We start from the raw sequence: 17,277 nt of genomic DNA on the forward strand, positions 1-17,277 counted from the left end.
GTAGGACACTCTGTATACATTTGCTCAAATGTATATTCCAGTGTTTAGGGGGGCTAACAGCAGCCTTGTTAGTCATAAGTATATATCACAATATTGCTGCCTTACTACCTCTGAGGATGCTTGCCATAGATGCAGGTGAAACGTCAGAAGAGAATGCCTCTAGACCATGGCCATATAGCCCGAAAAAACCTACAAAAACCCATTGCTGCCTTAATCCAATACTTCCATGAGTTCATCCCAGAACTTGGAAAATCTAGGCTTTTGGCATGATGGCTAGAGGATCCCACGCTTCAGTTCCAGAATAATCACTTTAAAGACCCTGATTGATGTAGTGTCTGCATGGCAAACACCTTACAATGTATATTATTTTTCCTAATTTATCTAGGGAATTCTGAGACACCTGACAGAGGAGACTCACCTAAGCAAGAACTTCTGAGTCTGTTTTGTTTTTTCTCTCTGCCTCACATTGGCTACCTTTACACCATTGGTAACTTGGTGGAGCTGATTTCTACATACCAGTATTCGGAGAGGTCCCAGCAGGCAGTTCTGACACCACAATTCCTGCATGTTATCACAAGGTATTAACCTTTGTATACCTTCACTTCACACTTTCCATTCTCCAACCTTAAGTTTCAGAATGTTCAACCCAGACAACTAAACATTACTGCAAGTTTTTTAGATACCCTTCATCCTTTCCGATTCTGATGTAATCATACTCTTTTAGAAACTGGAACCCTTAATAAGCCTTTAGGTCTAAGCTAGTTTTAAACTTCTCTTTGTAGTCATTGAAGAATTGCAAGAAAGTTCATAGTTAGACATTGCCCTAGAAGGACCACTTTTGTACAGCAGATCTGAGAATTGTGAAGTATAAGAAGCACTGTGTGTGTTTAAAACTTTACCTTGATTATGAAACATATAATTTTATATCTAATTACTCTTTTATTTTCTTCTTCTATTTCAGCAACAACTTGCAATGCTTTACAGTGAGATGCAGTGCAGCAGCAGCACGTGATCAAGATCCGTACATTGACACAACACTGAAGGTGTCCTGGCTCAGCTCTAAAATCTGTCCCCAAATCTTTTCCTTTCCACCATAATTCATTTAAGTCTAAACAGTGGGAAATAAGAGAGAGTTTATCCACTTTTCTTCAATACTTGTAAATGTAAAGGGAGAAAGTTGTCAAAGCTTTTTCTTCCATCGATGAAGTGAAGAAATCCTAAACTGTTACAGGATATAAGATGGTAAAATGCATCCTGTTTCTTACCACTGCAATCTGTAGACTACAGTCCACAGAACATAATACTAAAACAATTCATACAATTTATTTATTTATTTATTTATTTTACAGTATTTATATTCCACCCTTCTCACCCTGCAGGGGACTCTGGGTGGATTACAATGTATACATACATGGCAAACATTCAGTGCCATAGACAGACACACAGAAGCTATTTAACTTCCCAGTTTTCATGAGGATATTCTGGCCACCAGGGGAGCTGTCGCTTCACTGTCCATTAGTGACAATGATGGAGTACTTCCTCATTCTTTTTGCACGGTTGCTGGAGATTTTTATTATGTCCTAAATTAGTTTAATTAGCCTCCCCGCATAAGCAATACCTAAATTTCCTACCTGACAGATGCAACTGTATTTTGGGCTGCAAAGGTCAACAGCAAGCTACACAATGGTCGGAAGCTCACTCCGACCCAAGGTGGCTTCGAACTCATGACCTTTCAGTCAATAGGGATCTTAATGCAGCTGACTTCCAGCCAGCTGCGCCACAGTTCCGGTGAAAACTTGTCTCTGCTATCCAAAATGGTTTTGAAATTCCTTAAACATTTTTAATACGTGAATGTTCTTCTTAATACAGGAGCGTACGCAGCGCATGCAGTGAGCCATATGCACCCTCCCTAGATGTTTTGGTAGACCTTAGAGTATGTCAGTGCTTTCTTGCTGGAAATAAGTGATTGTTATGTTCCTTCAAGTCACTTCTGACTTTGAATGGCCCCTCTCATGGGGTTTTCTGGGTAAGGTTTACTCAGGGAACATTGCTTTTTTCTCTGAGACTGAGAAAGGGTAACTTGCTCCAAGTCAGCCTGTTGATTTCCATTGCTGAGTGGGAATTTGAACCCTAGTCTCTCAGAGTTGTAGTCTAATACTCAAACCACAGCACTATGCTGGTTCTTAAGGCATTGAAATAATACAATACTTAGAACAATTTTTTCTGCTTTCAGAAGTGTCCTGAAGGGGTGGGTTTTACATGAAACAAATTATCCCCCATTAGCCTCTCTCCCCCAAAAGGCACATCCTCTGTTGGAGGAAGCAACCTCTCAAGTCTCCTCTATATAATGTTTGTCTGTTGTGTAATAATTTTTTATTAGTGCAGTAGAATCTTGCTTATCCAACATACATGGCCCGGCAAAACATTGGATAAGGGAAAATGTTGGATAATAAGGAGGGATTAAGGAAAAGCCTATTAAACGTCAAATTACATTACGATTTTACAAAGTAAGCACCAAAACATCATGCTTTACAACAAATGGACAGAAAAAGCAGTTCAATACGTTATGTAGTAATTACTATATTTACAAATTTAATAATAATAATAATAACACTTTATTTGTACCCTGCTACCATCTCCTCAAGGGACTCAGTGCGGCTTACATGAGCCCGAGCCTGAATACAACAATACAAACAAAACAACAACAGTACAAGCAATTAAAATAAAACATAAACAATAAAAAATACAAATTTAGCACCAAAACATCGCAATGTATTGAAACAGCTGTGGATCCGGGCGGGAGCCAGACTGTGTTGGATAATACAGAACATTGGATGAGCAAATTTTGGATAAGTGAGACTCTACTGCATGTTATTTTGTAACCTGAAGGATATGTCTTGTTTGTAATTTGCAGTTACCTTGTCTCTTCATACTGAAGCAGTAGGAGGGGCTGCAATCATATGACCGATGGTTTAGAACAGGGGTCCTCAAACTAAGGCCCAGGGGCCAGATGCAGCCCTCCAAGGTCATTTACCCGGCCCTCGCTCAGGCCAACCTAAGTGTGAAACGACTTGAAAGCACAAAACAACAACAACTATCCTATCTCATCAGCCAAAAGCAGACCCACACTTCCCATTGAAATACTAAGAAGTTTATATTTGTTAACATTGTTCTTCATTTTAATTATTGTATTGTTTAAAGTGTTTTTTGTACTACAAATAAGATATATGCAGTGTGCATAGGAATTCATTTGTATTTTTTTCAAATTATAATCCGGCCCTCCAACAGTTTGAGGGACTGTGACCTGGCCCTCGGTTTAAAAAGTTTGAGGACCCCTGGTTTAGAAAGTTCAGTTTTTAGAAAGGAATGACAGGTAGAGAAGTTACTTGAGCTTTGAGCGTTGTTAGAGAATGTCTGTTGGAGCAGAAGTCTGTTAGTGTGTGGAAGCTAATGTTAGAAGCTGGTGAACTGTTGAGGCTTGTATTTTCATTTTAAAGTGAACTTTTAATGAAGAGAGCTGTGTGGAGCAGCACAGTTCTTGAAGAAACAGTTAAAGTTCATAAGTTTTAAAATACAAACTTTCCAAACATTTTAAGTATTTTAACCCTCAAAAGAAATGTGCCTGTATCATTAAAGTTTGTAAGTTATAAGTAAACAAACGTTGTTATTCAAAAAGAAGTCTGCTTGAATCTTTGCCTGCCTAAAGCATCAAATAAACTCAAGGAATACTCCTCTGAAACTCTGCTACTCCTGATGGGTTGCAATCCTAACAAGTCGTGATCCATCCGTTATCCCCAGTATCCTCCACCCCACGCCCCCCCCCCCCCCACAAGCATCTGGGGCATTTGGGGGTTTTTGATTTTTAATTTTGCTATTTTTGGGCCTGGTGTGGCATGTGACAGATACTGTAGCTGAAAGGTTAGCTGCCCAGGTCTTCATTATCAAGATATAAATTTGCTTTTTTTATATAAATTTGCTTAAAATAAACGACTGGTTTCTTCACAGGCTTGTCCCCCTGTGTCACTGGACGTCTGTGCCTTAAGAATGCAGCTTTTTATAGGACTGAAAGCTATCTCTCACTTCAAGGATCACGTCATAATTCTGACAAAGGCTGACTCTGAAGATATCACAGAGAGGAAAAAGCCTTCAAGGAGACTCCTGTAAGTATAACCTTTCCTGTGCTTGGTGGCAAGGAGGTTTTGTCATTTGTTTGTCAGAGAAAAAACATATAGTAATAGATTTCCTATGAATACGTAACCTCTAACTTTAATTATTAGTGAAAGCATCCAAATATCCAAAGTGCCAAAATGCAGTTGCTGTTAAAATTGAGAGCTAAGACTTTTTACGCAGAGGCTGGATGGCCATCGGTTAAAGGTGCTTTGATGATAGAAGGGTATTGGAGTGGATGGCTCTTGGAATCTCTTCCAACTCTAGGATTCTATAATTCTATGCCAATCTTTCAGATCTAGAAGGACCGAAAGCATCAAATCCAAGGGTTCTTCAGATTCTGAGCCTGGATGGAATTTATATATTGTGCATACAACGTCCACTCTCCAACTTTACAAGGAAATGGTATTGTATTGTTTTGTTTCTCTTTTTAAGGATATAGTGAGTCACTGTGTTTGCTTAATGGCCCTGATGCATTTGTTAACATTACCTCTTCAAGGTTTTTTTTTCCTCTTGAAAGTGTGCTGCATTCCTTTTCTAGGTAGACTACAGCAAGACGTATCAAGATGTAAGAACAGAGAGTTGCATCCACCTTCTGAGTGAGGCTCATTTATTAATCAGAACAGCTCTCATGGATCCTGATCTCAAGGAATCCGAAGAGAAGGAAGAACTCCTAACGGCATTTCGGGAAAGTTGTGCTCTTCTAGGAGACTGTTATACCAGGTTTGGATGTCATGTGGAAATATACTAACAGTTGAGCTATTTCTGATGTTATTTTTCCTAACTTGTTAGGGATTTACTCCAAAATGCCAGCATATGTGGTTCTAAACTGTTGTAACTTTTAAAAAGTGGTTTCAATTTGTTTAATATCCTTCTACTTTCAATCAATTATTTTAAATTATTTTAATCTTCTTAAATTACAGAGATCTTTTGATATAGCATAGGTATATGCTGTGCTATATAAGTACAGGCAGTGCCCAAATTGCAAACAAGATAGATTCTGTAGTTTTGTTCTTAAGTGGAATTTGCATGTAAGTTGGAACAAGTACATTTTTAAGTGTAGCTCCAGCTCTGTGTGTGCACATATGTGCGTGCTTTGTATAGCATAGGGGAGGATTAACATCCCTGTGATGTTTGTTTTTCTATCTGTGCCCATGTTCAGAAGATTTCCCCACACTTTCTGTCTCTGTGATCATTGGATTTTGAAAAATTTGACATGTTGTGGAAACAAGGATTGATGCTAAAGCCTCAGTGGAGTCACCCCTTTCTCTTGATAAGTCTTCCAGGAGTAAATTTCCCTTTTGAGACTTAGATTTCTCTCACTTACTGTTGCCTCACCCCGTTTTTATCTGTGCGTCATTTGTAAGTTGAATGTTTGTAACCTGCCTGTAATGCCAACATTGCTGTCATCATCATCTTATCATCATCAGCAGCATCCATACTAAGAAAGGGGCATAGCAATTCCAGAGACATTAATGTTCTTGAAATAGTTTTGTTTTTGATCACCCACCATGGCACTACCTTTCTCATGCTCTTACGCTATGCTGAGAGCAACAGTGCTGCTGGTAGGGTCCTTCATACCAGGCAGGCTTTTGCCGAGGAGCCAGACTAAATGTGCCAAAGAGTCACTGCCAGCAGCAGTAGTGCTTATGGATGATCTCTCAAAGACAATGGCAGCAGTACCATAGCTAATACTTGTTAGTACTGCACAGAAGGAGGCATGGTAAAGCCCTCTTAAATGTCTTTTACCATGAAAACTCTTCTGGATCTGCATATGATGGTTCTTGATTTGATGGCTTCTGTACTTCCAGGTTTGACACCAAAGACTTCCACCTTGCACTGCCTTACTATAAAATGTCTGGTCTATCAATGACTGAAGTTCTGCAAAGAGTAGATTCAGCTCTTGATGATAAAACACAGAAGTATGAGAAGGGATTTATCTTTTATTTGCACCATTCCCTTTACGAAGACTTAGAAGAAGAACTGAGTGAAGTAAGACACTGAGCTCTTTATTCCTGTGTGGTCTTCTGCTTTCCTTGTCTATAGAAAATAACCTGTAGGCTTTTGTATTCCCCAATGTCGTTGGCTTACAACAATGTGCTGTTCATGTGTGCAACATTGAAATGAGTCTGGAACTTAGATATCTTTGTAGAGTCAACATTGTCCACAATCCCTCCATAACATTCCTCTTAAAAATATGGGAGATATTGCCTGTCAGTTTGAGTCAGAGTTGCTTAGCAATCCTGTTATTGACATGTCAGCTGACTCGAATGAATGAACTATGATTATGGATGCAGAAATTATCTTCGAAACTGCATCTCCTCCTATGAGCCAACGCGGCCTTTGAGATCTGCTGGGGAGGCCCTTCTTTCGGTCCCACCACCATCTCAAATACGATTGGTGGGGGTGAGAGAGAAGGCATTCTCGGTGGTGGCCTCCAGGTTCTGTAATGCCCTCCTTGGTGGTTAGCCCCGTCGCTTCCAACCTTTCAATCCAGTTTTAAAACATGGATTTTCAAACAAGGCTTTGATCTTGAGTGGATTTTAAAGGGCAGTCTAAGGATATACTATAGGCGTCGCCTTGGCACCGAGTGTGTCAATTGAAAACAACCTTTTTTTATTAACATCTATGACTGCGATTTATGAATTTTAATGTTATATTGGGTAGTTGTATGCGTGTGTGATAGTAATTTCATGGTTTTATTGTTTTTAGGTCTGTGTTCCATCTGTATGCAGCATTTTGCCATGCTTTGTTAGCCGTCCCGTGTCCCTTCGGGGTACAAATAAAATTATTATTATTATTATTATTATTATTATTATTATTATTATTCTGAAATGATAAAGAACATATTGCTGTTCAGATCAGTTCATCAGAAGAAAATTGTTGATCTGATCTAATTATTTCTTCTAGTTTTAGCTAATAAGGCTAATCAGATTTGTGTTTTCCTATGCATTTTATAAATAAGTCAAAGAACAGCATCACCTATACCTGGTTTTTGAAATGGTTTCAGTCACTATTACTCTCCTAGTATTTTTAAGGAATTTTAATTACCTGGTCCAGAGCATTAACAAGTGAAGAGAAACTTTGAAGTGGAAACATAATCATAACCAACATTTATTTGAAATATCTCTTTATTTTACCAGGAACTGGCAGCAAAGGTTCTTCAAATATTCCACCTTGCTGAACCGAACCAGATGCCCCATATCATCTGCAGCCCTTGCTTGAAAAATGTGTGTCCTAGAATTGCAATGGAATATCTAGAGAAGGTGGAAGCAATTGTCCCATCGGTTGTAGTCACCCTAACCAAAGCTTCTATGGCTCTGAATATGGGAGATGAGGAAGGATGTAAAAAGGAGATGGACAAATATGCAGAGGTAGCTGTCACTGATTTCTACATAACAATACTTACATATGAAGCTTTGGGTCTTCCTTATCATGGAAAGGGAGTCAAAGGTGAAACAACTTTTCATTGAGACATATTATAGTCTTCTGAAGCTTGCAGTCATCTGTTTCCTGCTTTTGGAAAGGACAGTAGTGATGAATAGATCTTATGCTTTCAATCCTTCCGTTTCCTGCATCTCAGTTAGGTAACAGGTATTAAGAAATGCCAAAATTCTTATCTCTGCTGACCCAAGTAAATAGTACTCACCTAAGGAGTAAGGCCATTTCTCATATTCCTGATTATGGCAGATGAGATTGGATTCTCCTGGCTGCCTTGTATTGGTTTGCATGGAAGCCAGTGAGTCTCAGTTTTTGGTTTGGATGGCTGGTATAGTTTGTATATCCCTCTGGTTTTCACACTGAACACAAAGGAGCTGGAAAAAGCTAGGATACTGTTGATTGGGAACTTGTGGAAAAGAGGCTACTGGCGGATCAACAGTAACAATTTCTCTCCTTCACACACAACCGTAAGCTTTCCATCTCTACTCCATATTACATTTCCTGCCCATGAAATTGGTATACCAAACAGCAGTTGAGCACTGTTAAGAAATTGGACTGCGAATTCCACAACTCTCAAATCAGCATGGACAATGGCTGTGTTGACTGGAATCACAGAATTTTTTACTTCCATTCCTGACCTTTACTATCAAACCACTGCGAAGTAGTTAATTCTTAGCTTCATTCAATTTTTGTGGATAGGTTTCTTTATCATTAGGCCAGCACTGGGGGTACTTCTGCATGGAGGCCAAATGGAATTAACAATTCAAAAATAATACACAATGCTTGCAAAAAAATTTCTGAAGCTTGAACTGGATTTTTTTTACAAAAACAATGAAGTGATGTTAAGTAAACATGACTGTATCGAGAACCATTCCCCTCCAGGTAAATCTCCATGAGTGAAATACACTATATGCATGGAAAAGGTTTTGTCTAGAAGTAGGGAGAGGTGGGTAATAACTTCATTGTAATTGTTGTTATTGGATTCAAAGATTTTTTTTCCTCTCAAGAAAACCTGGGGCTTCAAATAGCAGTTCATTTGATTTTATAATTCAATGATAGTATTATTTAGTACTGAGATCCTATATCACTCTTTCACTTGGCCAATTCTGGAGCAAGAATATTTTATTGCATAGTACAATCATAATGATCTATTATGTTGGCATCAAGTTTTGACTCTGTATTGCTGTAGTTTGATCTAAAGAAGTGTACATTCTCCTGACACAACTCCATGTTTTTTTCTGGGTATGTCTATCTTTGCATCCACTGGAGGAGCCCTCTAATTTAAAAAGAACAGGCTAAGTGTGATCCTGAGTTATGTGTGAACTTGGTTAGCTTAAACAGTACTTGATGTGAGCTCTCGTATAAGATTTAGCTTAGTTTAGATACAGTATAGAGAAGCTTATTCTTGAAAGGAGGACAGTATTCATAATTTTACAGCATGAAATTAAGAGTATTGCATCTGCACTGGCCTATAGGCATTTTCCCCCATGGCTGAGTTTGTACCAAAGCTGAAAAAGTAAGGTGTGAGTCAGAGGCCCCTTTCACACTGCCCTATATCCCAGGCTCTGATTCTAGATTATCTTCTTAGATTAGCTGGAAGTATGGACTCATATAATCCAGTTCAAAGCAGATAATCTGGGATCAGATCCTGGAATATAGGGCACTGTAGATCTAGCCAGAATCTCATTTATGGACTTGAAGGCAATATCTAAATCAAATCCCTCTCTCTATGTTTTCCCCTCTTTACAGATGATATTGGTGTGTGGCTTTATTGTAGAGCCAAGACTTCTAAGGCAGCAAATTAAAGAGCAGACCATCCCAACAAAGCTTGCTGTTTACCTCAAGGAGACAAGACCTGGCTTCTTTGTGGCTTCAGTAGTGGCTTTACATGAGAACAATAAAATTGAACTTGAAGAAGCAGATTTATATATCAAGGTCTGTCACATATCCGTTTTATTGATACGCTTTTTATTTATAATTTATTGAATTGTTAAATTGGAACTCGTGACATTCCTGGCCCGTCAAGACAATTGGCAAGGAATACTTAATGCTGCATTGCAACAATATCTGCTGGGCTGAGTGACACTGGAAGAAATACCAAGGATTTTTTTTTGGACCATATCAGTTACTTATTTGGCCCATATTTTAAAACTGTTCATGGAAACGTATAGCTCAAGTTGGTCAGAATTTCTCACATGTGAAACCATTTGCTATTTTATTCTACTTTAAATTATCGCTCTTTTTTTCTCAACATGGAAAAATATTTTCTGAATTAATTGTTGACCATGCCTACCTTGTTCCTGAAATGAGACTAATAAATGGTTTTGCATTAACAAACCTACTGAAATTTTCTGACAATCCCAGTGTTTTTAACATCATATAGATTTTGCTTATATACATAATAATCAATTGAGAAATCAAAGAAATTATGTGTTGTGAGGAGGTTAGATGGCAGAATGACATTTTTGTGATTTCCTTTTCCCTTTTAATGTTTTGGAAAGCAGATGCTGAGTATGCAGGGTGAAGGTGCTGTCTCCCAGCTGTTAGTGGACTTCTGGGAAGCTCTCCTTGTAACGTGTGCTCAGGAAAACATTGTCCAGGAGTTGCACTTTAAACTTGCTACACATTATATTTTGAGGCTGTCCAGAAATCAGATGCCTGATACTAAGCCACTGAAAACTGCTGAAGATCTGGTAAAAGCATTGTCTGTCTGCGTGTAGAATAATTGGGAGAAAGGTGCAGGGGGTGGGACCTGTGTCACAGATAATACGCACCAAAACTATAACCTCACAGCAGTTGCTCATAAACATCTTCTGTCCATGCTTAACCACATTGGCTACTTAACTAAAAATATTTGAATGAGAAGTGGTAGCATCAAAAAAGTAAGTAAATGGCGCAAATGGTGAAAGTGCAATTTCCAAAGTTTGAATTAATACCAATCAAGAGCATTCCCCCATTTTCTACCCGTGTGCAGATGCACACAAGTAGGTAACATCCCAAGAGATCTCAATGGAGATGTAATTCCTTTTCTTTCTGTTAACGCCAAGTAAGCACACCCCACCTCGCATATGGAGACCCATCCACCCCTTTTTCTCCCCAGGGACACGACTGTGACCTCACATTCTTAGCTTAGAGGAATGGATGTTATTTTGCCTGTGTAAATTTGCTTTCATCATTTAATCTTGCTCTATGTTTTTTGAAGAAGCCAAGAAGTGGTACTGCAGTTTTCAGTCTGTCTTTTGCAGGCACTAGGGACTTGAACAACTGGTTTTATTTCACTGCTGTGACATTGAAAACACTCAGTCCCATGCTTTGTGCAATGCAGTCACTGAATTGTTGTAGGTTGAGAACCATAGACTCTTAATGAAGCATTTTTAGAGTGGTGACTTGTGGAAGAGAGGGCTTAACAAAACAAAAAACAAAAAAACCTCTTTTTACTCTGCATTTTAATGGCTCACAAAGAAGATAAAATACCTTTGATCTCTTAATTGTTTCCAGACAACCATTTTGATTCCATGGCTTGTGATTGTGTTACCATTTGTACTGCATGCTTAACCATCAGAAAGCAAAGGTGTCATTGGCTCCATGAATGTTTGCCCTGAGTCCTCCCGGGGAGATAGGGTGGGTTACAAATAAAGATTATTATTTTACGGACACAAAAACACAGTATGTCACAGCAAATGAGATATATATGCTGGATTTTGTATCACAAAATCCCAAGTCGAACACTTCCCAAGTGTCTAGGACTGTGTGATGTATTTTTTGAATGATGTGTGCAGATCCAAGTAAGGTTGCCTTTTGCAGTTGACAGATCGTGATTTTGTCAGTGTTTATTGTTTCCAAATGCTGGCTGAGATCTTTTGGCATGGCACCCAGTGTGCCGATGACCACTGGGACCACCTGTACAGCTTTATGCCAGAGCCTTTGATGTTCGATTTTGAGGTCCTGATAACGGCTGAGTTTTTCCTGTTGTTTTTCCTCAATGCAACTGTCACCCGGTATGGCAACATCAAGAATCCAAACTTTTTTCTTTTCCACAATCATGATGTCTGACATATTGTGTTCCAAAACTTTGACAGTCTGGATTCGAAAGTCCCACAGTATTTTTGCTTGTTCATTTTCCACTACCTTTGCAGGTTTATGATTCCACCAGTTCTTTACCACTGGCACGTGATACTTGTAACATAAGTTCCAATGAATAATTTGGGCCACAGAGTTGTGGCTCTGTTTGTAGTCTGTTTGCGCGATTTTCTTGCAGCAGCTGAGGATATATGATCAATGGTTTCATTAGCTTCCTTGCACAGTCTGCATTTTGGGCTTCTTATTATTATTATTATTATTATTATTATTATTATTATTGAATTCCAGATAAGGGATATTCAACCTTTTTTTTTTTTTTTTAGAAAAGAAGAGTACCTGATAAAACTCTAGATCAGTGCTTCTCAACCTGTGGGTCCCCAGAAGTTTTGGCCTGGTAAACTGGCTGGGATTTCTGGGAGTTGTAAGCCAGAACATCTGAGGACCCGCAGGTTAAGAACCACTGCTCTAGATGCAGCTGACTATCAAAAGTGGAAACATTCCTTAAATGCTTTTCATTCCTTCAGAAATCTGACTGATATTAGTGAATCAGTGGCATCAAATTATAGGACATTTACTCATTTTAAAATTAAATAAGGCAATTTTAATAAGTGCTTAATAAACATGAGACTTGGAAATTACGTGTAAAACTAATGTACAGTGCATGTGGCATTTTCTTGTCTATTTCTTGATTCTTCTTGTATTTTTTCAGATAAATTCCTGTAGTCATTACGGTCTTATTTTTCCTTGGGTTTTGTTTATGATGTCATTGGCCCCCTCCTTTAATGAGAATTCTTCTGAAGACCTTTCAAAATTACAGGTGTGGCTTCTTTTTAATCTCCTCTCTCTCTCTCTCTCTCTCTCTTTACCTCATACCTTCTACATCATGCAATTACAGTTTAATGTCATATAACATGCAGATATGTGCAGAGCTGCTTAATGCATGCATACAGGTTGATACAGAGACACAATAATCCTCATCTGTAGAAAGACAAAACTTAATGGGATGTTTAACCAACAGTGAGGGGGATTTATCCATAAATTAGTAGGAATTCAAAGAAGTTGAAATGTTTTTTATTATTATTATCGTTAGAGGCATTACATGGATGTTGAAAATATATTGTGTCTCAGCCTTGAATAAAAGCTCACAATTGTTACTAGCCTGAAAAATGTTGCATTTAGCCTCTTGGACATTGGCAGAAGGGAAGATCAAAATCTGCCATTGATTTCAAACAGTTATTGGGTATTCCTTCTGTATTATTTATTAAATATGTCTTACCTGGTAAACACTTTAAAGTTCCTTTAGTAAACATGATGTGTCTCTCAGCAACTGCAACTGATAAATGTAAATCAGGGTTTTCAAGGGCCCACATTGGACCCTCCAGGATCTCCCAAGATTTACACTGGAGTGCCACTAAAGTTACTTGTGCAATTGCCACTGAAATCTGGGACAATGGCATTGGCTTCTCCAATGTGCAAGTGTCCCTATTAATTCTGTAAACAGGGGAGAACATTTGTGTTTTCAATGCTGAGTCGCACCAATTGTTGATTTCATTGTGGCAGGAAGTGGGAAGAAGCAAGGCTGAAAAAGTGGCCTGGGAGGCCATCAGATATTAGCAACATAAGGATGTTCTAAACTCTTGCTTTGATCATTTCTCAACAATTTTTCTTTGAATTACAAATGCGTTTCTTTTTTTACTTCTTCTTTCCCCCAGTCTCTCTTATGTGGCCCCTCCTTCAATATAGCCTCCATTCTGCCATTCTTGGAGGCTCTTCCAGAAGATACTATTTCTGGTCTAAGCATTCATGCTCTTTGCAGTTCACGGCTAGGGCAGTATGACCAAACTATTGACAAACTTTTAGAGAGATGCCCTGAAGCAATCATACCTTATGCCCAGCATGAACTGAAGGATGAGCGTCAGGTAAGCCTTGTAACCTTTATTTGCCTCTTTGCTCTGCTGTGCTTTCTCCTTCAAGGGTTTGTATACCCACTTGTTTGTTTAGCTATTTTCTTTATTCAGCCTCCCATCAATCTTTTTAAAGAGTAAGACACCCTTAATGAAGCACATCTATCCAAGAGGTTTAAAAGCCTCAAGAGAGTGAAAACTCCCAAATGATTTTGCAAAGTTTAGTCCAAAAAGGCATCTTTTCTGAGCCCTGTTAAAATAATTTATTAAATGCTATAGGGAAGTTAATAGATTATTTTCCCTTGGGTAAGATAAAACTGGCATACGTTAGGGAACACATGCTGAAACACCTTGGAGACTTCCTGTTGCAATTTCCTCTAACTTATTCTCCAAGTGTTTTTGCCTCATAACACTTCATTATAGAAAGTAGTAAAGCTCCTGCTGCCCTGCAAACACTTCAGTCTTGCTAATTGTAATCTTTAAGGGGATCTTGTAGCACTTTTGAGACAGAGAAAGAAGTAAACTCAAGTCTGCTTCATCAGATGGATCAATGAAAGCTTAAGACTGTGAAAGCATTATGCTATCAATGTCTTTCTCTCAGTTAGTCTCAAAGGTGCTACAAGATCCCTTTGAAGACTACAAGATCCCCCTTGCATACTGATCCGGACTCATACAGCTACGGCTTTTAATTGTAGTCTAGTTGTGGATAGATGTCTATAACACATTGTATATAAGTCCTGTTGATGTCGTCTAATATCCATGTGTAATTTAACAGTAGCATCCATGTAAATATTAGGGGCACATCCATCTAGATCCACTTTGTAGTCTAGAGATTTTACTGACTCAATGGGACTTATCAAATGTTTATTCACCACATGGTATGTGATAATTTTATTTACAAAGCAGCTTTCGGGAAAATAAATTTGTGACAGATGGAGTCGCAACAGTTGTGGTAATTGCCCAAATACTGAGGAGAGTCTTTATTGCATTCTAACTGGTAAAGATATACGTACATGTTCATACCTATGTGTAATGATGTTGGTCATTTGGCTGTTTATATTATCGTAATGGCCAAATAAACAAAGTCACAATCCAGTGGTATTATATGGAATGTTCATTCCATAAATGAAGATAAACTTCCCAGATTAGCAAAATTAGATGTAAACATAGGCTTGGGATGTAACAGCTCCAAATTAATTCATGAACTGTTCATGAACTGGCATGCCTGTTGGCCATGCTGACAATGGCTGCTGGAGTCGTAGTCCAACAGTTTGGGGAGGCAAACTGCTTTGAATACAGTTTTCCTGCTTCTTGGAAGGGGGTTGGACTGGATGGTCCACAAGGTCTCTTCCAACTCTATGATTCTATGTTCCTGTATAGGCAATACCTCATGAAATCCTAGACTAGGCTTGAAAACAAGCCAGAGTGTTCAGCATTTTGCATAGTTCACTCCTGTACCCAATGGAAAATAAATAAGCAAATACATACAGATGGTTTCTATGTGCTGTTATCACAGAAGGAGCTTTCCTTGGCATAGTTTACACATGGAATACTTTACCCTATTGTGCCATTAATCTGGTGGGTTTCTATTTCCTCTACATTCATAATAGCACTAGAGGGAGCCATCATCACTCTTATGCATTGCAAAGCTTTGAAAGAATCATGGCAAGGTATATCTTGTAAACAGAAAAAGGAGCCTGGAATACTTAAAAGCTTGCCATTTAATATTTGTTAGTGTCCCTTGTTACATCTTAAATGTGTTTCTTTAGCTGCAGCACTATTTTTTTTTATCCGGGTCTTTGTTTTCTGGCTGGTTAGGCTCTCTGGTGGAACAAACTCCTTCCTGAGCTTTGTAAAAGGACCAGACAAAAGGGAGAAAACTATTCTGTGCTCCTGTCATCCTTACAAGGTAAAGAAATGTAGTTCTGTATTAATGTTTGCAAATGTGCAGGGGCTTTGTGATACACTTGAGAGCCTTTTGGTTTACAAAAAGTCATTATAGAGGGATAGGATGTGGTCAATTTGTCTTCAATCAAGGCCTACTGGTCAGCTGTGAGAATCCTCTGGGTTCAAGGATAACACACACTCTCTGCTGGGCCTGGAAGGACTACAGTTCCTCGGAGGATTGGAATATTTTAAATGGTTTAAAACATTGTTAACTAAATGGGCCCACACACACACAGCTAATAATACCTATGACAATTGTTTGAAGGCTAGAAGCCCTGGGTGGCACAGTGGGTTAAACGCCGAGCTGCTGAACTTTCTGATTGAAAGATTGCAGGTTCGAATCTGGGGAGCGGCGTGAGCTCCCGCTCTTAGTCCCAGCTTCTGCCAACCTAGCAGTTCGAAAACATGCAAATGTGAGTAGATCAATAGGTACCGCTCTGGCGGGAAGGTAACGGTGCTCCATGCATTCATGCCAGCCACATGACCTTGGAGGTGTCTACGGACAACGCTGGCTCTTCAGCTTAGAAATTGAGACGAGCACAAGCCCCCAGAATAGGACACAACTGGACGTAATGTCAGGAGAAAACCTTTACCTTTTACATATATGTTTAGCATCCCATTACCCAAAATTCCAAAATGCTTTCATACGCCAAAATTCAAAATTGTTCTCATGGATGACTTGAGATAGTGATGCGTTTGTTTTTTCACGTTCAGTGAACACAAACTTTGTTTCATGCATTACAATTATTTAAAATATTTTGAATGGCTTCAGAAATTAGGCCAAGGGTTACAGGTTTGCCTTCTCCTGTTTTAATTAATCTATAGAAGAATTGCTGTTAGTTCTTGTGTAGAACACATGTTTTCTGCCCCGAGTCCCTCCAGGGAGATACAACAGAATATAAATAAAGATGATGATGATGATGGTTATTATTATTATACAAAAGAGCTATACTGAATAAAATGTATAGCTGTCTATATCTACACTTGATATTCCAGAAATTAGGAATTAGTGATGAAAAGGCTACCTAAGGTAATGCATAACCAAGAGAGCTAGGAACCTTAGAATTCCACCTTCCCCCCCCCCCAAAACAACCATTTTGAACAGCTAAAATTAATGAGACATACTGTATACATCTCATAATGCAATATGTTTATATAGTTAACCGTCACATTTGCTGAGATTAGGGGCACAGCACCTAATTAATGTGAAAACCATGATTCAATAAATTGCATTTTTACTAGAGATAACACTTCTCTAGGGATGTTTAGGTCTTCTAGCATGACACTGTGGTTAAATTCCAGTGAAAGTTGACCATAGAATCACACTAAAGGACCTAGAGTTTCCTAGTGAGGTATTTTCTCTAGAAATCCTTAGGTTCTCCAGCATGACTTTAGAAAGTTGACCATAGAATGAAACTGGATGATGTAGGGAATTCCTAGGAAGACATTTTAATTACATTTGTAAATGTGGAGGAACCACCGTAATGTATTAAATATGATGTAATACTCGGGTGTTGTGTGGTTTCCAGGCTGTATGGCTATGTTCTAGCAGCATTTTCACCTTCATCTGTGGCTGGCATCTACAGAGGATCCAGCTACAGATGCAGGCAAAAAGTCATGAGAAAATGCTGCTAGAACACAGCCATACAGCCCAGAAACTGCACAACACCCCAGTGATTTAGGCCATGAAAACCTTTGACAATACATAATGTAATACATTTAAACATGGTATCTGTAT

At 38.7% G+C, this 17,277-nt stretch overlaps 1 protein-coding gene across 1 annotated transcript in view; it reads left to right on the forward strand.

Annotated features, from left to right (window-relative positions):
- Positions 1–17,277, forward strand: part of HPS3 (HPS3 biogenesis of lysosomal organelles complex 2 subunit 1) — a 37,609-nt gene that overhangs the window by 18,159 nt on the left and 2,173 nt on the right. Inside the window, exons 5-16 of the mRNA XM_060767741.2 lie at positions 386–578; positions 962–1,043; positions 4,006–4,160; positions 4,464–4,572; positions 4,709–4,890; positions 5,979–6,159; positions 7,311–7,541; positions 9,358–9,543; positions 10,113–10,301; positions 12,398–12,505; positions 13,401–13,607; positions 15,411–15,501. Coding sequence (XP_060623724.2) covers positions 386–578; positions 962–1,043; positions 4,006–4,160; positions 4,464–4,572; positions 4,709–4,890; positions 5,979–6,159; positions 7,311–7,541; positions 9,358–9,543; positions 10,113–10,301; positions 12,398–12,505; positions 13,401–13,607; positions 15,411–15,501 — 1,914 coding nt within the window. The remainder of the gene's footprint in view (positions 1–385; positions 579–961; positions 1,044–4,005; positions 4,161–4,463; positions 4,573–4,708; positions 4,891–5,978; positions 6,160–7,310; positions 7,542–9,357; positions 9,544–10,112; positions 10,302–12,397; positions 12,506–13,400; positions 13,608–15,410; positions 15,502–17,277) is intronic.

The sequence above is a fragment of the Anolis sagrei genome, chromosome 3 (assembly GCF_037176765.1).
Source record: "Anolis sagrei isolate rAnoSag1 chromosome 3, rAnoSag1.mat, whole genome shotgun sequence".
NCBI classification, from domain to species: domain Eukaryota; kingdom Metazoa; phylum Chordata; class Lepidosauria; order Squamata; family Dactyloidae; genus Anolis; species Anolis sagrei.